This window comes from Tiliqua scincoides, chromosome 15, assembly GCF_035046505.1.
Source record: "Tiliqua scincoides isolate rTilSci1 chromosome 15, rTilSci1.hap2, whole genome shotgun sequence".
NCBI classification, from domain to species: domain Eukaryota; kingdom Metazoa; phylum Chordata; class Lepidosauria; order Squamata; family Scincidae; genus Tiliqua; species Tiliqua scincoides.
This window is the reverse complement of record NC_089835.1, coordinates 2356752-2378897: the sequence shown is the minus strand read 5'-3', so window position 1 is coordinate 2378897 and position 22146 is coordinate 2356752. Positions and strand designations below refer to the sequence as shown.

At 47.9% G+C, this 22146-nt stretch overlaps 3 protein-coding genes across 3 annotated transcripts; all 3 read left to right on the top strand.

Annotated features, from left to right (window-relative positions):
• The first annotated feature begins 335 nt into the window (after positions 1–335).
• On the top strand, positions 336–5827 carry LOC136635102 (phospholipase A and acyltransferase 3-like). The gene is made up of 4 exons (XM_066610210.1): positions 336–574; positions 1789–1891; positions 4125–4393; positions 5470–5827. The coding sequence occupies exons 1-4, from the start codon at positions 473–475 to the stop codon at positions 5581–5583; spliced, it is 588 nt and encodes a 195-aa protein (XP_066466307.1). The 5' UTR covers positions 336–472; the 3' UTR covers positions 5584–5827.
• Positions 5828–11859: 6032 nt separating this feature from the next.
• LOC136635237 (phospholipase A and acyltransferase 3-like) lies at positions 11860–15796 on the top strand. The gene is made up of 4 exons (XM_066610388.1): positions 11860–11922; positions 13617–13734; positions 14640–14899; positions 15749–15796. Exons 1-4 carry the CDS (start codon positions 11860–11862, stop codon positions 15794–15796), a joined length of 489 nt encoding a protein of 162 aa, XP_066466485.1.
• Positions 15797–15970: 174 nt separating this feature from the next.
• On the top strand, positions 15971–21131 carry LOC136635235 (phospholipase A and acyltransferase 3-like). The gene is made up of 4 exons (XM_066610386.1): positions 15971–15985; positions 19072–19174; positions 20134–20402; positions 21033–21131. The coding sequence occupies exons 1-4, from the start codon at positions 15971–15973 to the stop codon at positions 21129–21131; spliced, it is 486 nt and encodes a 161-aa protein (XP_066466483.1).
• The last annotated feature ends 1015 nt before the right edge of the window (positions 21132–22146 follow it).

Sequence of the window (22146 nt, the reverse complement as noted above, 5' to 3'; positions counted from 1 at the left end):
GTTTTCCATTCTACCTTAGACATATAAAGTCTCTAATAAATTTTATTGATATCTATACAGACTCTGGCTGTGAACCTGGGGCCCTGCAAACAAATGTTTCCAATTGGGCCCAGAGCGCAGAAGCTCATGTTTCAAAGGGACTGGGAAAAACTGAAGACATCATGGTCCAGCAACTCCTAACCGAGGTCTAAACAGTCTCAGTTTTGGCGAAAAGCAATGAAACGTAACCATGGTTATTTACAAATCTGTGTGTATTTTTTGGACAGTCCCTGAGCTAGAGAAATGCAGCAAATGTCAGCACTTTGGCTTCTCGCCATCTTTTGCGTGAATCTTACTTCATGTTGCTCAAATTAGACAGTTCTCCAGACATCTGCTCCGGCTTAAGTTTGCCAGTTGTAACACCCCCAGGTCAGGCCTCTCTGGGGCAGAGGTGATCTGGAATCCTCCCCCTGCCGCTGGCTGGCTTGCGTCCATGTTTGTTAGAGTAAGCGGCTGCCATCTTCTCGGGTCCCGAGCTTGGCTGTCGTGTCCAGCCGACCTTCCAACGCAGCGCCTGGAAATGCAGAAAAACGATGTGAGTAGCAGCTTAGACTGCTGGAGAGGGCTGAGAGTCAGCTGCCATCCTTGTTCTGTCCTGTGCCGTGCTTTGTTTCCAGCCGTTTCCATGATGTGCTTTGTAGTGCGCGCACTCAAGCGGACGGGGGATTTTTCCTGCTAGACCCCCAGTTGCCCCCCCTCTCTGTCCAGCCTGTCTCCATATGTGTTGTGAGTGTCCATGCAAGATGACAACTTGTGAACACCACGCTAAATATAGCCCTGTGGCCACCCTGAGGATGGCGATTAATTCCTTCTGCATGTCAAGATTATGTTGGTGGCAAGGGTTAACTTTGGGCTTCCTGCCAACCTCCAGGACAACTGAAGCACTGCCCCCCCACCCCAAGAAGCTCCACTGAGATTTTTTTAAAAAGCATAAGTTTCTAAACCTCAGGATTCGACAGAAACACTTTGAAACATTTTCTAACATGCGCTGCTTAACAGCTTATGTCCGGCTTGTCAATGTTGATAACACCTGTAACCGGACGTACAAGCCGGCCACAGCCAATCAGCAGATCAGGTACCTTTTAATTCAGCAGATTTTTCAAAGTCTTTGGGGGGGGGGGGCGGGCAAATATTGCCAAATATTGGAGAAGTGTCTTTTTTACCAGCAAGACAAGAGGACATGAAGCACCGAAAGGATTATTCAATCGCAAAATAATAATAATATTAAAATAACCAACAATTAATGCCTGGCTGTTTTCTGTGTTTTCATGTTCCATTTGCTCTCTTCCATTGATTTTTTTTTTCTTTCCTGTTTTTATTTTAATTCATCTTTGTTTATGTATAGAATACATGATTTATTGTAGGGTTTTTTCCATTCCTTTTTTAAAACATAGATCAGTTTCCTTTCCTTGCGAAGAAGCAGTTCCTGGGCAGACAGAAACATTCTCTTCCCCTCTCCCACAATGTCCTAGGACTGCCACGTCACAAGGTATAGGGTTACCAAAAATGACTGCGCTGGGGACACTCCGGGCTAACCGGCTAACTGCTCCTCCCAAGTAAAAGGAATCCTTGCTTTTTACAGGAACCAAATTGGCAAGAGGAAGACCTCTGATGTAGAGGTTGCTGGCTGTGGCACACCTCCAGCACTTGTTCCCACTGACAGCACATTAATGCTTAATAAATAAATAGCACATATATCTAGAGTCTTTCTACAGCCTCCCTTTGGCTCACTATTTTCTGCCTCCACAGAGAGAGCCAAAGCCTGGAGACCTCATTGAGATATTCCGTTCTGGCTACCAGCACTGGGCCGTCTACGTGGGCTCGGGCTATGTGGTCCACCTCGCTCCCTCTGGTAAGAACACAGGATTCTTGCTTCTCACCTGCGTACCCAGATGGGCCAAAGGGTGGAGGGTTGCCAGCTTCCCAATCGGCCCCTGGATCTCCACCCTAAAGAGCAATTTGATTTGCAGCTGTGAGCACCGCTCTTCCTGAATGTAGAATCATAGAGTTGGAAGGGACAACAAGGTCATCTAGTCCAACCTGCCTGAAGCACAAACTAGAGCCAGGGTATCAAAGAGAAGGTCCATGGGCTGGATCCGGGCTCCAGATGCTCTTTATATGAACCCATGATGATTGGGCTATCCCAGCACTGCCCATTCAGCAGCACTGCTTCATCCAAGGCTATGGACAGGAGGGATGGAAGGCCTCAGAGGGCAAGGGACGCTATAGGGTAAGGAGCAGACCAAGAGGGACAAGAGAGGGAGACCCAGCCTAGGCACTGGGGACCTCAGTTGTCGCCCTTTCGGCACCACTTCTTATGCTGTCACTTCACAGAGCACCTCTGAGCTGCGAAGGCAGAAGGAACGCTTCTGAAAGGGCGGCCCACGTGATAATTACACTTTCCCATATCATGAAAATACAACCAAGATTTGCACATCTTCTCTTCTGTCATTTGCAGCTCAGGAGTTCCTACGTGAGAACAAAGTGCTTATTTGGGGCCATCATCCACTTCATGATGTCACTTGCTGCTTAATCGTTTCTGCCCCTCTCTGCCTGCCAACATCCATACTTCCTTCTCCAAAGAGCTTTTTTGCGCACCGAAAGTTTGTAGGGGCCTACACCAAGGATGTGGGTTGAGAGCAGGCTGGGTTGCCATGGTAACCCGGGCAGTGTGCTGGGCTCCCTGTTGCCGTGGTAACCCTCAGTGGTCCAGGGATGTGTGGCTCATTTGAATATCTTGCTCTGTGGCTGCCTTGGTCCTCGATGGGGGCTTGGCAAGACTTCTTTTACGTTGTCTTCTTAATTGGATTTAACTGGAGATCAAAGCCTTGCTGAAAGCTGAGCTGGGATGACATGCAGATTGCATGATGACAGGGAACTGCGCTGTTTGTTTCTTGTAACATGAATGTTTATTTCAAAATATTTTGTGCCCCTTCCTTCCCCTTCCTCAATGGAAAGGCCCCGTGATCCCCCAGAAGGAACAGAGTTTGAGGGTCTTATCCCAGCGTTTCTCAAATTGTGGGTCGGGACCCACTAGGTGGGTCACGTGCCAATTTCAGATGGTTCACATAGCACCTAGTTCAGCAGCCATTGAAAATACAGAGCTGAAAATAGAGGGTGCAGAGTTGCTGGGGAGGGCAGGCTCCCAGTGGGAGAGAGGCAGGGTGCTTTGGCTTGAAAAGATGGGAAATGGGGGTGCTGGAAAGCGGGGAGGGCTGTATGTGGAGAAGGACCCAAGTCTGCCTTCTGCTTTGACTTCCTAGCAGGAGTGTTTGAATTCCAGGCTATGCAGAAGAACAGCACAAGCATACTGTGTAATAGGACCTGTGGCTGATCGCTGCTTAAGTTTGAAACCTAAATTGATGATGTCACTTCCAGTCATGACATCATTTCCAAGTTAATGACATCAGTTCCAGTGGGTCCCGACAGATTGTCGTTCTAAAAAGTGGATCCTGATGCTAGAAAGTTTGAGAATCACTGCCTTATTCATTGACTTTTTAAAAAAATGTCTACTGCCCTGGAGTAGACAAAGAAGTGTGACTTTACTTCATACTGTAGCTTCTGGGAAGTTCTCCAACACACCGCTGTAAAAATCACTGTGAATTGGAATTCCATGAGAGTGTGTTGTGAGCCTTATTCCTTTACATTTTTTTTAAAAAGATATATTTACAGCTCAATCCTATCCTGCCCTGGAGCAGGCTGGCCAGCTGGCCTGCACTGCATCCCATGGCTCAGGCCAGGGCAAGGGGCATGCATTCCCCTTACCCTGGGTAACACCGCAGCAGCCCCAATGGGGCTGCTTGGATCTGTGCAAACTAAAGAGGTGGCACAGATCTGAGCACCTCAGAGCTGCTCTGGGCTGCTCGGAATCAGGGTTGGTTGACCTCACCCCCCGCTCAGTTGTGGGGCCTGCCTGTCCCCTAACCTCCCCCCATTAGTCGCCATTTGTCTTGACTGTTCCACTGCAACACATGGAAACAGTTGCACGTGTTGGTTTGTGTTTGGGTTCCGTTCATTCTGAAAATGAGCGCAGAGCTTCTTGCTTCCAGTCTGCTGACGTCGCTTTGTGTCGACGTGTTTCCAAGATGACTTAGGCCTGGCCGTGACCTCCAGCCTCATGTCAGTCATGACCGAAAAAGCCGTGGTTAAGAAGGAACTCCTGTGGAGCATCACTGGCAACGGCGACTATCGAGTCAACAACAAATATGACCTCAAGTACACTCCGTTTCCCGCAAACAAAATTGTCCAGGAGGCAGAGTCACTCTTGGGAAAGGAGATGCCCTACAGCGTGGCCAGCGGAAACTGCGAACATTTTGTCACCAGATTACGCTACGGCATAGCTACGAGCGACCAGGTAGGTGTGCATGTAGGGGGATGCATGGCCTGTGTCAGGTATGTATACATTCATGTGCTCTGCTAGGTGCACCTGGCACGCATATGCTGTGCCAGGTGCACATGGATGTGAACATGGGAATCGGCACCGAATCAGATGCCCTGGTGTCATCATTAACTTTGAAGTGCAGGATGAAGCACCCCCAATGTCGTGCCCCATATGCAACCACAAATGTACACCACCCCAAAAATTATGTTTGTTGGAGTTTTAGGGCTCAATCCTACACCCGATGCGCACCAGCTCACCACCGGCATGCACTGTGGCAAATGTGCCGTAAGGCGCCAGCCCAGTGCCGGAGTAGGCTCAGCACGAGCTTGCACTGGGCTGGCGTCCATTGGAGCATAGTGGAGCACTGCCTGGTGCTCCATAGGACTACCAGGCAGTGGAGAGGTGCATGGGGGGAGGCATTCCAGGGCAGGGTGAGGGTGGGAGAAGGCGTGGCAGGAGGAGGGAGCAGAGTGGGAGGGGACAGGACCATCGGAGCTCAGCTCTTGGCCCAACACAGAACTCCTTTATGCCTGCTAAATAGCCAGCGCAGAGTTGAGTAGTCCCATTGCGGAACAGGAGTAGTCCCATTCAGAGTTGAGTAGTCCCATTCAGGCATCAGGAGCTGCTGATGGCTGCCCAAACACCCATAGGATGCCACGCCAGGCAGCTCAGGATTGGGCTGCCCAATGCCTTTGTTGGAGTGTTTTTGTTGGATTGCTAAGTGTCTTTGTTGGAGTGCTTTTTTCCTCTTGCCGTCTTTGCCCGCTCCTTTCAAGATCCTGGTGCATTTCATCCCCAGCTCTTGGACTGGGTTGAAACAAATGTTTAAGAATTGGGGGAAAATGGGACCAGGGAAATATAAAAAGCAAAGTGTGGAGAAGAGGAGAGCAGGAGTCTAGACTGTCTCCTTGCAGGATGCTCTTGCAAGGACAGCTGCTTTGCATGGATCTACACATATCATTTTAGGATGACTCGTCCACCAAATATATGGATCCAGGTTTGAGGTGGTCTCTGCCTAACAGTCTCCTCTTCCTTGTGGTCTTTTGCAGGTGAGAGATTTGGTGGTGGCCGGCACTGTGGGACTGGTTGGTGTTGGAGTTGTCGCTGCTGTGGCCTCGCTGATCACCGGTTTAATATTACCCTGCAGGCGTGAAGAGAAATAGACATCCCTCCTGTCTTGGGCTGAGGGTCCGTCCCCCATGCCCAGAACTCTTTTTCATGGCACTGAACATCTCTCCTATTGGGAGTGATGGTGCAACTCAGTGACTACGAGATAGAGCTATGAATCAGGATTTTTCTTGTTAAGTTTCCTCCATGAATTTTTACTAGGTGGCCTTAGGCTTGTTGTCTCTTAGCCTCAGTCTTCCCTGTCTGCAAAATGGACATAACAAAACTTCATTCTCTGTATTCTTGGTATATATTTATTTTGTCTGTTTCAAGCTCTGAAATCAAAATAATCTTATTGAGGTCAGCATAAGACCTCCTGGTGCCTGAGGTGGCAGGCCAAATGCTACCCTCCTCCCCCGGGTACCCAATGATCAACACTGCAATATGGTTAAAATAAAACTAGATTTTGCAAGAGTCAACAGTCTGAGGCTCAAGGTGGGAGGGAGTGACAGGACAGAAGGAAAGGATATGCATTCTGGATGGTGGGGGATTCAGGGATATTAGTTACACATAAATGGACAAGGAGATAAATTGATCTCTTCATTATTTTGCTGATTGTATCCCTATCATACTTATGCAAGAGGGGCCAGCCCTGGGGTTGCTCAGCCTTCACGGAGGACATTCTAACATGCACACGTTGCCCTTGATAGGTTGCTGACCGATAGGTCAGCCATTGCCAACTGGGTTGAAGCCTGTGATGGGGGCAGGACTGGTCTCCCTAACCCACCTATCCCATCCCCCCTCCCCAGCACAGGACAAGGGTTCTGATACAGAGCTTTGTGGGCTCTCCAGGAATTTGGAGACAGGATGGCCAGTGCTGACATCAAGGGGAGCATGCCCAGGCAATAGAGTACAAAGGGGGGGCAGTCCACCCCAGATCCATGCCATAGGGGGGTGTCAGCATGTCTATCCCTTCACATGCAAGGCAGACATGGCCTCCTCTGTGGGATCTCAAGGTGGAAGCCAGGTCTACCCACAGCTTCAAGCAGCCACCAGTCCATTCCAGGTACCAGCGGCACTAGGTATGCCATTATGGCCAGGTGACCCCCCCCCCATATTCATAGCTGCATTGCCTCCACTTGCAGTGCTTCTTGGCGCACTGCTCTTTGACCCTCTGTCTAGTTCAGGCATAATTGTGTTTCGAGGAGGAGAGAGAGGAAGTGATGGTGTGGTGGTTTTGGAGTTGCTTAGACCTGGAAGATCCAGGTTCAAATCCCCACTCAGCCAAGAAGCTTCCTGGTTGACCTTGGGCCAGTCTCTCTCTCTCTCTCAGTCTCACCTACCTCACAGGATTGTTGTGAGGACAACAGGAGAGGAGGAACTAAGTGCATAACCCCGAGCTCTTTGGAAGAATGATGGTAGAAAAAAGGTGAAAAATAAGCATGGGCAAGAGGGGAGAGAGGCAGGCCCTGGCACCATCATCTAATACAAGCCCCTCAAACAGGAAGGGCAGCAAAAACAGATGGTTGCACCAGGCCCTTCTGTGGGTTGCATGACCCCAGCTATACCCTCCACGACAGTGCCCCCCTGAGCCTGATTCCCACAAGGGGCCACCCCCTTGCACCAGGAGCTCCCTAGTCTCTGCACCCTACCAGAGGCAATGCAATTTAAATAACAGGTGGTTGAGTGCAAGCCTCCAGGCCAGGCCTCTCTCTCAAAGGCTAGATATAAGGAAGTGGACGGAACATTAGTAGAGGCAATCAGGCCCCAGAGGGGTATGTGCCCCTCTGTTGTGGTGTTTCAAATGTACTCCATGTCTAAATATATGGATGACTACCAGCCATCTGACTGAGCCACCAAAATTGTTTCTGTCTCTTCTTGCCCCGTGGTGGGTGGGTGGGGGATCTGAGATAAGATGCACTGATGGCTCGTGTGTGTTCAGCTGTCCTGCAGTTGGTAGGGGCTCATGAGAGGGTGTGCAAGGGGTAAATTGTACCTGTCCCTGGGGTCAAAGGGGCTTGAAAATTTCCTGGAATCATACATTTTCCAATCTCACCAGGGCCCATGAGAGTGGGGCATGGGGGGGTACATCGTACCTGGGTCTGGGGTCCGGGAACCAAAGGAGGGCAGCCGGAAATTTCCTGGGATCTCAGAAAATGTTTGCACATATTGTGTGAAGACTGGCATTCACATTTAGTGTAAGCCTACATAGTTTTATATATTGTAATTATAGAACTTATGATCCAATGATCTATGACAGTGTTTCTCAAACTGTGGGTCGGGACCCACCAGGTGGGTTCAGAGCCAATTTCAGGTGGGTCCCCATTCATTTCAATATTTTATTTTAATATATTAAACATGATGACTGCATTGGGGAAATGTTACAGATCTGTACTTTTAACAGACTACTCTGTATATGCTTTTAACAACGATAGAAAATGGGACTTATTCCTGGGCAGGTAGGATTACAGACTAGGATTGTTAAAACTTTTCCTGCTCGATGACATCACTTCTGGTCATAACATCACTTCCGGTGAGTCCTAACAGATTCTCATTCTAAAAAGTGGGTCTTGGTACTAAAAGTTTGAGAACCACTGATCTGTGAAGTTATGATCCAACGGAGAGGGAAGAGGCCTACCTTTGTACCCTCTGATGAAAAGAAACTTGGTATGCCCCAACGCAACATTGTACCCCCTAATAAAATCCTCTCAGAGCCCCAACCCTGCCCTCCCTATCAGCCTCTCTGACATACAGCAGGTCCCTTAATGGTTACTTGGGTAACAGGTGAGGTAGGAATTTCCCTATGACCTCACTCTAAGCAGCAGGTAGAAAATGGGAGGTTAAGTCATTTAGCGCAGGAATAAGCGTTAGCCCACTGCAGGTACAGGGGGGAGGTTTGAATGGTGTGGGAAGCTTCAGTTTTGTGGCTGTTCTCTCTCCTTTAGCAGTGCTGGTTTTACTGGTGTGTCCTGAATTGGTACCCCTTGGGAGTGGGGAGGGGGCCAGACCTCTTCAGAGAGCACCGCTGGAGCTGCCCTTGTTTTTGCGGTTGGACCTGACATTTCATTCAAGTTGTCCCTTCCAGGTTAGACTACAGCAAGGAGTTCTTAGTGGGGCTGTCCTTGAAGATGGTTTGGACACTCCAGTGGCTCAAAAATGTCAGGTTTTTAAACTGGAATTGACAGATCCAATCCCATTTCTCCAGTTCTTTGTCATCTAGGTGGTGACCAATTTATTTCTGAGTTCAATTCAAGGTTGATGGTCTTAAATGGTGATGTGGGAGGGGACGAGAGGTGGGGTAACTTCAGCTTCATTCAAATTAGACATTGACTGATTCTTGGTTTAATTCTGGGAGCTGCCTTAACTATTTCTTAGACAAAGGGAGGAGTCTAAATGCTGGAAACAAATGTAATCTGTCATGAATAGCTATGATCAGAGCTCAAATTACAGAAGGGAAAGGTAAACAGTGAGCCCCACTCCCTGACTCCCTTCAAATTTTAGTTAAATCATGGCCCCAATCTCCTAAAAGTAGTTACAGGGGTGCCACAAAAGGTCAACCCTCTGCGCCTCCCCCTATTTGACTCCTGCCTCTTGCAGCACCACCAAAGTACAATGGCTCTTTGCCGATTTACAGAACCAAAACAATGTACAGGTCCCTGCCCCAAGGTATTTGCAGTTCAAATGTCAAGAGAATGGAAGAAGGGAGGAGGTCAGGAGGATGACAAAGATGAAGGCAAAAGGGGTGGGGAGGGGGAGAAAATGTCTAACCACATGCTAATTTTAGCTGATTAATTATCTGCTTTTTCCACTGATTGGATGCAAATTAATTTGCAAATGAGTGCCTCTTTTTAGACATTCAAGAGCTATCATTCATTGTTGGATGGAAAGTCCAGGTTTTTCATGTTCCCTTGTTCCGCTTCTGCTGCCATTAACATGTCAGGAGGAAAGCAGCTTCTGAAAGTAAAAGAGACAAGGCTGCCCTGGATTTGCAGCCCCACTGATTAAAATGGAAATCAACTGGGCTCTTAGGCAGAGGACTGTTGAAGCATCCCTTGAGGTGCTTCACATGTACTCGCTTAGGAATCTTTCCAACAACCCTGTGAGGTGGGCGATTACACACCCATCTTACAAATGCTGGGTTGAGATAAGAGCCTCTTTGTGAGTTCATAGCTTGTTCTGGAGAACTCGTGCAAGGAAAGCGCCCTACAGGTCGACCACAGCTGCGATACAAGGACATCTGCAAGAGGGATCTGAAGGCCTTAGGGATGGACCTCAACAAGTGGGAAACCCTGGCCTCTGAGCGGCCCACTTGGAGGCATGGCCTTTCCCAGTTTGAAGAGACACTTGGCCAACAGACTGAGGCAAAGAAGGAAGGCCCACAGCCAGGGAGACAGACCAGGGACAGACTGCACTTGCTCCCGGTGTGGAAGGGATTGTCACTCCTGGATTGGCCTTTTCAGCCACACTAGACGCTGTTCCAGAACCACCTTTCAGAGCGCGATACCAGAGTCTTTCGAGACTGAAGGTTGCCAATACAATACAATATGGGGGAGCTTGTTCTGGACATGGCCTGTCCTCCTAGTCATGGCACAAGGGTGCCTCTACTATATAGTGGCCGTTCATTCTCGTCTTCTGTCTTTTTTCTCTTGGGTTTGACTGTGAGCCGCGCAGGGCTGAGGGCATGGATCCCTCCATCTTTCACTATGCAACTATAGCTCCATTAGGTGCAGGACAAACAGCCTCAGTGACCCTTGGGGAATGTAGTCCTCTCAAGGGCTATTGCAATGGTCGCTCCTTTTGCTTTGGGTATGATATAACTCCTTTTCCTTTCATTCATTACTTAGACCGTGTCTATATCTCTCATAAGTGCATGAGAAAACAGTTTCAGTGGCCTTTGGGAAATGTAATCTTATTATAAATCAGTGGTCTCTAACCTTTTCCATCAAAGGGCCGCATCAAATAGCTGGCACAGTGTTGAGGGCCAGGGGGGGGAAATAAATATAAAATTTAAATAAGTACATTAGAGATGGAACTTAGATGAATAATAATAATAATAATAATAATAATAATAATAATAATAATAGTACAGGTATTTATATACCGCCTTTCTTGGTCTTTATTCAAGACTTTATTCAAGGCGGTTTACATAGGCAGGCTTTATTAAATCCCCGTAGGGATTTTTACAATTGAAAGAAGGCTCTATCTTTCAAGAGCCACAACAAATTCAGATGTTTCATTCTGATCTGGCCTCCATCCTCCCATGCTCAGAGCAGATGGAATAGCTCGGCTTCAGCTTGTCAGCTGCTTCAAGGTCGCACGGTGCCGGTGGCCTCGAACTAGCGACCTGTGGATGTTATCTTCAGGCAAATGGAGGCTCTACCCTCTAGACCAGACCTCCTGCCCATTCCTGAATAAATGAATGGGCTCAAATGTCCAGGACTTCTTCAAGCACGAACACAGCCCAAGAAATAAAGCACACACTTGAATGGATCCCCATTCCCCCACCCCACAAGCACAACTCTGATTGTGTTTGGTCAACTGGGCCAGAGGCTCTCAGAGGATCAGAGGCTGGCGATGGGGCCAGATAGAGGCTCACTGTGGGCCACATCTGGCCCCCGGGCCGGGGTTTGGAGACCCCTGCTGTGCAAGGGGTCTGGAGCAGTGTTTCTCAACCAGTGGTACTTGTATCACCAGTGGTTCTTGAGGTGGTGTCCAGTACCTAAGAGAGCACCCAATAGCACCTTTTAGAGCTATAGTTGCACACGGGACCCCCAGAGCCCTGGCAGCGAGGCCAGTAATGCAATGCAAGCAGTGGTAGGAACCTTGGCTCGTCGGGCCCAGCTCTAGTGTGTGTTTTTTGCATCCACCCCGAAAGTCAGATTGGCCTTCTAATCTGGAAGTAACTGGCAATGACATCATCGCCAGGTACTTTTGGTGGTACTTCCAATAGGTGGACCATGTGAAGTGGTACAGTAGGAAGCATACCTTGAGAAACACTGTTCTAGAGTAGGGTAGCGCCTCTTTCTCCTTATATAACTCCCATACTATGCAGACATAAAAGAGGCGTTGCCCTAACTGCAGGCCTACAATAGGACAGCTCGTTCTCCATGCAGGAGTCTTGAGGAGTTTCCTCTGGTTCTGACCTAGTTCCTAGTGAAGTGGCCACCTTGTGGCCCACGTCCGTTGGGCACCCAGTTCCAAACCTCCCCCTGTTGGCACCTTGCAGCTGGAGACTGAAGTTGCAGCAATCTCTTGACCCTTGGCCCTGCTTTCTCTTCTAGATATGCCTGTAGGAATCCGACACTAAGACTAACACACTGAGCCTAGTGAAGATGAACGGCAAGGAGATGAACCACTCGGCCTTCTTCATCAGAGTGAAGAACCCAGCAGATCCAGTGAGTGGCTCTTGCAAGAAGCAAAGTGGCTCTTGTATTTTTGCTCTTTTCCCTGTTCTCCCTCAGCACAGGAAAGCGCCAGCAGAGGGCGCTCTGCGACAACAACTGAACAAGTAAAAAGGGAACTGGGGGCGACTTTAAATTGGGTCCAGATCTTGAAAAGGCTCCTCTAACTTTAAGAATAATGCATGTGCAATTGGGGGGGGGGGATAAGAGGCAAATGGCCAAACACCCTCAGCTAGAATGCAACTGTGAAAGGCACAGGAGCCTTCAATAGGGTGGGAGGGGGGGTCAAGATCCAGCAACCCAGAAATGGGGTTGGCAATATTTAGACTTTAAAAATACTAACACCCCCCCCCCCAACCACCACCACCCTGCTCCATTTCTGCCTCCAAGAACAGAAGGTGGAGCTGTGTCAGGCCAAATAGACCTTTGCCTTTGGGGCAAAGTTAGAATGTTGCTTGGTGGGTTGTTCTTAATATTTTTAATAATTAATACTAATTATGGGTAGAGCCAGGTTGGGGGGTCTAAATATTATTGCTTTTCTAGACATGGATACAGGTTTTCAGAGAGAAGATGGTTTTGCTAATGGTGCAATTGGTGCTTTTCCTAGCCTATCGGAGAAGGGGATTTTTGGCAGTCCAACCTCTTAGAGGTTCAACTTAACCTCTGCTAATAGAGGTGTTTAAAATGCCGTTATTTATTTTACTCAGAAGTAAGCCCACTGTGTTCATCAGGCTTAGAACAGGGGTGTCAAACTCATTTCATGCAGAGGGCCAAAGTTAGCATTCATGGTGTCTGCTGTGATATTCATGTGAATATCATATTATTCATATTATCATATTATATTATTACATCATATAATATTATCATATTATCATAATATCATAATTCATGTGATATTATTAAGTAGAAAGTGACATCATGAAGCAGATGATGGCCAGAAATAAGCACTTGGTTCCTGCATAGAATCTCATTAGCTGCAAATGACAACTAATTTCAAGATATGAGATATGAGAGAGCTCCACTATCATGCTGGGAGGGCCCAATTACCACAGGGGGTGGATATATTGCTTTTGGAGCTGCATTCGGCCCACAGGCCTTATATTTGACACCCCTGACTTAGAATGTAAACCTGTTGTACTCACTGGAAACAAATGTCTCTACTAATAGGTTTCCATGAGGGGGTGGCAATATGTCTCTGTTCAGTATGCAGAAACACTTTACACTACTCCACCAGGGTGACCTGGTGACCCTGCACAACATACAGGGTAACATACTTACACATCCTCCTCCCAGTAGTGTAGCTAAGGGGGTGCAGGGATAGCAATTGCACCAGGCAACAAGCTGAGCTTGACTCCAGTGGCCAAAATTGTGAAAACCTTGGTGTGTACAAATAATACTATCCTGTTATATATCATTGGAAAGGTAATTTAATACAGAATGCAATGAAACAAATCCTGTTGGAATATCTGTATTCTATCAAAAGCTATGGCCAATTAGCCAGAAAACTTTTTATTTATTTACTTAATAAATTTGATTTTGTCAGGGGGGGGAGGGTACAAAATCTTCTTTGACCGTGGGCAGCAGATGCCTTAACTATGCCACTACCTCCTTCACCGAAGGGTGTGTGTGTGTGTGTGTGTGTGTGTGTGTTTAAAGCAATGACCAAATTTTCCTTATGTCTCCCCTAGGATGACTTAAAACCTGGAGACCTCATTGAGATCTTCCGTTCTTCTTGTCAGCACTGGGCCATCTATGTTGGGGAGCGACAAGTTGTACACTTGGCAGCTGAAGGTCAGTTCCACAAGAGTCACGGCAGCTTTTGTTGATTCTGCTGTACTGTCCATAGAGCATCCTGGGATGGCCTCCTGAGGCATAGGTAGAGTTTCACCTCCCTGCCATGGCCACATCTCCTTGCACAGTTGCAATAGCTTTTTTTGCTCTGCCTTTTAACCAGAAGATGAAGTAAAGCAACAGTGCCACAGGCAGGGAAGAAGTTACCTCTCAATGCACCGCAGTAGACTTTGGTACTCTCAATTTAACTCTAAGGCAGTGCTCTCAAACCTTGGGATGGGACCCACTTAGGTGAGTTGCAACCCAATTTCAGGTGGGTCACGTAGCCAATGAAAATACAGGGTACAGAGCTGCTGGGCAGGGTGGACTCCTGGTGGGAAAGAGGCCTGGTGCTTTGCCCTGAAAAGGGGGGAAGATGGAAAGGGGGGAGGGCTGTGTGGTTGGACAAGGATCCAAGTCTACATTCTGCTTTGACCTCTGACCTCTGATGTTTGAATTCCGAGCTATGCAAAATAGCAACACAAGTGCACTGTGTGATGGGACCTTTGGCTGATTGTGGCTTAAATTTGAAGCCTAAATGATGATGCCGCTTCCAGCCATGACTTCACTTCCAGGCGAATGACATCACTTCTGGTGGGTCCTGACATATTGTCATTCTAAAAAGTGGGTCCTGGTGCTAGAAAGTTTGAGAATCACTGCTCTAAAGGGAGTCAGTGTGTGGTTTATGGTTCTGTTAAAAGGAATTTTGTGGACCCAGATTTTTCATGCAAGAGGGGTCTTTCCTACTTTACCTGGAGAAGCTGATAGGCGTTGAACCCGGAGCTTTCAGTGTGGTAGGCAACCAATTTGTTATTTAGCTCCCTACCCAATTCTCACCTTGCCTTTCGCTGTTTTCTCCTTCTCAGGTGACCATTTTGCAGATGGAACTCCTGATGCCTTGGTCATGGCCGACCAGGCTCTCGTCAAGAAGGACCGGCTGGAAGATGTGGTACGGAAAGACCTCTATCGAGTGAACAACAAGTATGATGAGACGCGCCGGCCTCTCCCCCTCTCCAAGATCCTCTGGCAGGCCGAAGAGCTGGTGGAGAAGGAGATGCCATATGCGCCCACCAGCCACAACTGCGAGAATTTTGTAATGGCACTACGATACGGAGTTGACATGAACGAAGAGGTAGCGCAGGTACCAACATGGGCTTAGTGTTTAAGCTAAGGGGGTGGGGGTACATTGCCCCAGTCACCACACCTTGGGGTGTCTTAGAGGCCTCTGAAATGCACTTCCGGTTTTTGGCAAAAAATGGAAGTGCCTTTTGGAGGCCTCTAAGATGACATATGGGGGATGTTAAAAATTTTGGGGGAGGTGTTGTGAGGGGTGTTAAAATCGTTGTTGCCCCGGGTGCCGGGTGCCTTAGCTATGCCACCGCATTTAAGGGGAAGTGCATATTCTCAGGTTATCCCTTTTAGTAACAACAACAACAACAACAGTATTTATATACCGCTTTCAACTAAAAGTTCCCAAAGCGGTTTACAGAGAAAAATCAAATAACTAAATGGCTCCCTGTCCCAAAAGGGCTCACAATCTAAAAAGATGCAACACCAGCAGACAGCCACTAGAAAAGACACTGCTGGGGTGAGGTGGGCCAGTTGCTAAATAAAAGAGGAACACCCACTTGAAAAAGTGCCTCTTACCCAGTTAGCAGGGGTAAGGGACACTCCTTGTCTCTTGGTACCTGTCTCAGGTAAATCACTGCCACTGTTTTGCAGAAAATGTTGAGAATCCATGGAGCTGCCATGACAGGCAGGTCTTTCAATGACTCCTGGTCGGAAAGGTTTTGTGCTACCCCTGTGATTGGTAATACAGGTAGAATACCCCTTATCTGGACATCCAGAATCTTGACTATTCCAAAATCCAGGCGTTTTTGTCCAAGACTTTTAAAAAACTTTCTGTAGTGTGAATACTAGAAGGTCTTGTGCTCATTCCCAGGTACAGGCTGTAAATCTGTTCTCTGCTCTGTGGTGTGTACCTGTACAGACATTGTGGGAAAATGCCAAAGATGCCAGCAGACACCCGGATGGGTAACAGTGAAAAGAGCAAGAGGAAGCATATCTCCTTATATTTATGCAATTATTCCACAGTCCAGACACCTTCCTGTCCCAAGAAGGCTGGATAAGGGATACTCAACATGTAGTCTGCCTCTGAAGACCAGTTGCAGGGGAGCAATGGTGGGAGGAGAGGCACATGCTTTAAGCGACTATGTGGCTGGGCTGTGTTAGCAGAGGCATAGACTGCAGATCATGAAAAGAATTATTCTCCCCATATTAGAGATGGGGAAGACTGAGGCCGAATGGGTTGCCTGAGATCATCTAGTGGGCTCATGGCAGAGGTGATGTTTGAACTGGGGCAATCCTGATTTGCAGTTCAGTCTCTTTGTGGCTATGCAACTCCCTCTCCATTCTCTTTTTGCTGCATTGCTGATGAACACTGTGAGCTGGCAGTGTGATGTGACAGTGCTGGAAGCTAACACAATACTGGGCTGCAGAGGTGGAGAGTACAGATTGCAAGAAGTGACTACTTCTACTAGTAGTCAAGTAGCAGTACAACTACTCTGCACTAGTCAGACCTTAAATACTGTATCCAGTTCTGGGCATCGCATCTTAAGATAAACTGGTTTAGATGGTAAGGGGTCTGGAAACCAAGTCCTAAGAAGTACAGTACTGTTAAAATAACTCAGTATGTTTAGCCTAGAGAAGAGGAGACTTAAGGGAGATAAGAGAGCCATCTTCAAGTCTTCAAGCCAAGTCTTCAAGCCATCTTCAAGCCATCTGAAGGGCTGTCATATGCAAAACAAGGGGAGGACTTGCTCTCTGTGGTTCCATAGGGCAGGGCTAGAACCAGTGGGCTGAAACTACAGAAAAGTGAATTTAGGTTAGATTGTAAAAGTAAGAGCTGCCTGTCCCTGTCTGCCTCATAAGAACATAAGAACAGCCCCACTGGATCAGGCCATAGGCCCATCTAGTCCAGCTTCCTGTATCTCACAGCGGCCCACCAAATGCCCCAGGGAGCACACCAGAGCACACCAAATGCCCCAAGGAGCACAAGGCATGCCTCATACCGTGGTCGGCTCTCCTTTATTGGAGGTTTTCAAGCAGAGGCTGGATGCACCTGCCATGGCTACAGTCACAGTTGCCTGTGCTGAGCAGGGGGTTGAACTAGATGACCTCTAAGATCCCTACAGCTCAACGTTATGTGATTCTCTGGTCTCCTGCTTATGGACTTCCCAGAGGTGGGCCTCAGTGGTGCTGGCCTAGATGGGTGATCCTGTCCTTATGGAATGCAATATCTAGGAAAAAGAGACCCCCTCCGGCTAGTGGGAGCGAGCAGAGAAACAATTCAGAGCCCAATTTTGAAGTTTGACTGTAGAAGCCGAGAGAAGGGATGAGCAGGATGCAGGGAAACCAGGCATTATTTGTTTATTGAAAAATTTATCTCCCACTGTACAATTCAAGGGACTGGAGTCTTATCAGCATAAGTATCACTCAATACAGGACACTGGGGGGGGGGGAAACCACAATTTTTAAGAGAGACATCCCTGAAACGATAAAGGCAACAGCTGAGCAGTAAAAACAACAAAGGAAACCAACACATCAGGATTAAAAACTGCAGCAAATGAAATACTAAAATTCTGGGCAAATGATCAATCAGAATAACAAGGAAAATATTATTGGCCTGGAGCCCTCATTAAACTATTGCAGGGATGGAAAGCGCATTTGGGGGGGGGATGGACACAGAGGACGGGGCTTCCATGAACATTGAGCAGTCAGACAGAAGTTGCAGGACCCAGTTGGCAACTTTTTTTTGATGGGGCTCCAGGTTTGCAGCCAAGGTCTGTCAAATCTTAGAGATATCACTAAAATTTATGATAGACTTTGAATGTCTAAGGTAGGATGGAAAGCAATCAGAATGTACACTTAAAAAGTTCAGGTGACCAAATGGATCTTGGCACATCTTAATACCCAATAGCACACAGGTCAGCTGTGGGTCAATAGCACACACCACCCATAAGCTGACAGATAAGTTGAGGGAAGGCTTTGAGACCACAAATCATGGAATTTTCTATGACCCTCAGATAAGTTGGGGGTTAAACTTAGGGGGGTGTCTGACTAGATCCTGAAAAATAACCTAGCAGTAATTGTTACCTAAGAACTGTACAATCTCTAATTTATTAAGAACATAGTAAAAGATCCTAAGATACATTTTTATTCATTAACTTTTAGAATTCTGGTCTTCACAACCTTTCCGTAAACACTCTCAGAGTAAGTGCCTGTAAACAAAATACCAGTAGAACCATTAATCAAATCCTTCTTTAAGGAGCCAAAGGCTCAACATACAACATGCCACATACAACACATAACTGGGAGTGTGGAATTCAGTTCCCAGCAGAGAGACAAGCAACAAGGACTGACTGTGAGCCTGCACAGCTGCACATGGGGTGCAATCCTATCTGCTCAGAAGTAGACCCTTAGTCATTGTGCATTGAATTGCAGCCTGGGACTTTTGTTGGAAATGTATTAGGTATTCGTAGAATAATCTGCATAGCAAAACTCATTACAATCATGACCATGTAGTCCTTATGCCCATTCCAGGGTATTATTATCCCCACATTGCAGATGGAGAAGACTGAGGCCCAGAAGACGTGCTTTGCCTAAGTCTGTGGCAGAGGCAAGATTTGAACTGGGGAAGTTCTGATAGGATGTTCAATCTCCCAGCCACTATGCTAAGCTAGCTCTTTAACCCTTCCCTCCCTGCCTGCCCCATCAATTTCTCGCAGCATCCCTGCTTGTGATGCAATTCTTTTTTTTGTATCTGTTACTGTTCTCTGTTTAAGGCTGTGATCTTATGTATGCTTTTCCTGGGAGTATGCCCTGTTGAACACAATGGGACTTGCTTCTGTGTAGTCTATTCCTTCCTTCCTTCCTTCCTTCCCCCCTCCCTCCCTTCCTTTCAGGCATCTGTCTCTCTACTTCGGTGTTCTCTTTAACTACAATCTTTCATCCTAAAAAAATAAAATAAGTGGGCACAAGAGAGTCTTCAGCAGTGTGTACTTTTGGGGAGGGGGCCATCAGGCAGTGGATTCAGTGAGGCTAGCTGTGCTCCCAATATACAAGTCTTCCCCATTTTCCAACTGTGAAATCAGGACGGGTAGGAATCTCCCACAAGAAATGATTTGTGGCTGAGTTTCCAGATGGGAAAAGCAATAGGCTGTGCCCTTGTTTGGTCACAGAACCTGGAAGCTGGGTGAGGACTGGAGTGGCTGTATCAGGATCAACAGATCTCCCCTCTGTTTCTTTGTACAGGAAGATATAAAACCTGGAGACCTCATTGAGATCTTCCGCTCTTGCTATCAGCACTGGGCTGTCTACGTTGGAGAGGGCAAGGTTGTTCATTTGGCCCCAGAATGTAAGTGTCCACAGGAACCCTGTATACCACTGTTTCTCAAAGTGTGGGTTGGGACTCACTAGGTGGGTTGTGAGCCAATACAGATGGATCCCCATTCATTTCAATATTTTATTTTGTGTGCATTAGACTTGATGCCAACATGGTATGTGACTGCATTTTGGGAGAGCTGTACTTTTCACAGGTTACAGTGTATATGCTTTTAACAATGTTAGTCAGTAGGGCTTACTCCTGGGTAAGTGTGGGTAGGATTGCTGCCCAGGATTGTTAAAATTTTTTCCTGATTGATGATGTCACTTCCGGCCATGACATCACTTCCAGATTAATGACATCACTTCCAGTTGGTCCCGGACAGATTGTCATTCTAAAAAGCGGATCTTGGACTAAAAAGTTTGAGAACCACTGGCCCTTTACTACATGTTTGTGACAAGTGCATTTGTTCAGGAGTTCTGGTGGTCACCATGCTGTACAACAAATCTGTACAGCTGTAAAACCTGATCCCCCAAGGGCTGCTATAAGGGCTCTTGCTATGCCCTTGCTCATTTCCCCCTTGCCTTTTCCTTTAACCCAAAATAATCAATGGTAGAGTGCCACCTGCTAGCAGTGGAGACAGTAGCCACACCATGCACTTCAATGCACTTCAATGCACTTGGTCATGTTCAGCTAAACCTAGGGCACTCGGAACGGCTAGCTTAGAGATCCTTATACCTGCAGTGCAGGACTTCTGAGACAGAATAGAGACAAAATAGGAACCCAGTTAAGTTTTGTTGGTGTGGAATGGATGCTGCACAATAGCTCCTGTTCACAAAAGCACTGAGAGGTCACTGTACCCCTCTCCAATAGTCCTCTGCCCAGAATTTACCATAATTTATCTCTACAATCCATCCCTTCTGTTTGCAGATGTTGCCCCCCCCCAGAGTCAGTTCACCATCTGAGTCTCTCTCTTTTCCCTGCCCCCCCAGGCGACCGCCTTGCCAACGGCGCTGCCAGTGTGCTAGCGGTCCTATCCGACCGAGCGTACGTCAAGAAGGACTGGCTAGAGGTGGTGGTTCGAAACGACCACTACCGCATCAACAACAAGCACGACACCACGCACCCTGTGTTGCCGCTGGCCAAGATCCTCGGACGGGCCGAGGAGCTGGTGGGGAGGGAGATGCCCTACAACCTGACCAGCCACAACTGTGAACACTTTGTGATGGATCTGAGATACGGCGTTGCAATGAGTGACCAGGTGCGGGCGCCATCTCAAGAATGGTGTTGGGCACTCGGGTTCGGGGTTCCAGTTCCTGTCCGTTCATGCTGCAGCCAGCAGAGACCAGGGCTGGAGGCTGGCGCTTCTGAAAGGGGCATGATAAGGGGTTTGGGGGCCATGGAGGTTATGCACAGTTCACTGCTTTGCGTGCAGGATTCAAACTCTGGAATCTCCAGGTAGGGGAGGGCAAGACTGCAAACACAGCTGCTGTCAGTCAGTGCTTGGTCGGTAGGCAGCAACTTTGTCTGTTTCCCTCCGGTTTTGTGAGTTTTTGTCATATCCCCCCCCCCCAAAGAGCTTGCAAAATCTTTTTGACCAGAGATGGGAGAGGGGTGACTGTGTAGACCACGGACACAATGCCTCTGTCCTACCATTTTCACTTCTTCGGAAATATATTCCCCTCTCCCACCCAAATGCAATGATAAGGACTAGAGTGGCTGACCTGAGAGCCAGAATGTGCTGAGTTTGAATCTCACCCCCTTTGCCAGCTCAGACCAGCTGCTATAAGCTCTGCCAGGCTCTCCCTCCTGTGATATGGCTGACACAGGCCTACCTCGCAGGGCTGTGACTGCAGCCCACTGATCCTAACCCTCCGCTTCTTTCTTTCAGGTCACTGAAGCCATTGCCGTGGGCACAATTGGCATGATGGGTGTGGCGGCCGCCATGATCCGATCCGCGGCCAAGAGGCACAAGCAGCGTTACGAGTAGCTTGTGGGGAGCAGCCAGGGGCCTCCTTGGCGGGACCTTTACCAGCTTTGGGGGTGTTTTGACCGCCTATGTGTCCTTTATTTGACAGATTGTTTTCAGGCCACCACAAACAAAAATTAAATCAGAGTTCTGTGACAGAAAAAAACCACCCACCCACACCGTGCTTGGAGCCAATAAAACTCTCTTCAGGTTTCTGGTGTGTGGCCGTGATTGTGTCTTAAGCAGTGAGGTGTCTAGTGAGCAGTGAGGGTCTAGTGGTTAGAGTCAGGCCAAGAGTGGGGGAACCTGGACCAAAGTCTCTGCTTGGCCATAAGCAAGATGTCTCTGTGATGTCATTGGGGCCTGCTGTGAGGGTGCAGAATTTCCAAGAGAAAGGGAATTTGGCACAATTCTGTCTTGGACAAATACTGTGTCCATTCGTGATGATGCTTTAGCCTTTAGGGATGGAATTTAGGGTGGGTTCGTGGAGACCTGGCCTACCTCTGTTTGTGGAAGGTGAACCCAGCCTTGCTAGCTCCTGTTCTGGTGAGATCTCAGTATTCAAGTGTTTGCTCATGTCAGGCAATCAGAAAAGAGAACTATTGAGACAGCTACAGTTCAGTTTATTTTAAGTTGCGGTCATGCTCACCAGACTCACAAAGAGAGTCTGGTCACAAAGAGAGTCTGGTCCAACAAGAAGCTGACGGAACATACCAAGATCCAGGTCTACAGAGCTTGCGTCCTGAGTACACTTCTGTACTGCAGCGAGTCATGGACTCTTCGCTCACAACAGGAGAGGAAACTGAGCGCTTTCCACATGCACTGCCTCCGACGCATCCTCGGCATCACCTGGCAGGACAAAGTTCCAAACAACACAGTCCTGGAACGTGCTGGAATCCCTAGCATGTATTCACTGCTGAAACAGAGACGCCTGTGTTGGCTTGGTCATGTCGTGAGAATGGATGATGGCCGGATCCCAAAGGATCTCCTCTATGGAGAACTCGTGCAAGGAAAGTGCCCTACAGGTAGACCACAG

Coding starts and splice junctions, on each gene's coding strand:
- LOC136635102 (XM_066610210.1), top strand. CDS start 473: ATGTTTGTTAGAGTAAGCGGCTGCCATCTTCTCGGGTCCCGAGCTTGG. Junction 575..1,788: donor TGGAAATGCAGAAAAACGAT/GTGAGTAGCAGC, acceptor CTGCCTCCACAG/AGAGAGCCAAAGCCTGGAGA. Junction 1,892..4,124: donor GGTCCACCTCGCTCCCTCTG/GTAAGAACACAG, acceptor CGTGTTTCCAAG/ATGACTTAGGCCTGGCCGTG.
- LOC136635237 (XM_066610388.1), top strand. CDS start 11,860: ATGAACGGCAAGGAGATGAACCACTCGGCCTTCTTCATCAGAGTGAAG. Junction 11,923..13,616: donor TGAAGAACCCAGCAGATCCA/GTGAGTGGCTCT, acceptor TGTCTCCCCTAG/GATGACTTAAAACCTGGAGA. Junction 14,900..15,748: donor TGAACGAAGAGGTAGCGCAG/GTACCAACATGG, acceptor GTACCTGTACAG/ACATTGTGGGAAAATGCCAA.
- LOC136635235 (XM_066610386.1), top strand. Junction 19,175..20,133: donor TGTTCATTTGGCCCCAGAAT/GTAAGTGTCCAC, acceptor CTGCCCCCCCAG/GCGACCGCCTTGCCAACGGC. Junction 20,403..21,032: donor GCGTTGCAATGAGTGACCAG/GTGCGGGCGCCA, acceptor TCTTTCTTTCAG/GTCACTGAAGCCATTGCCGT.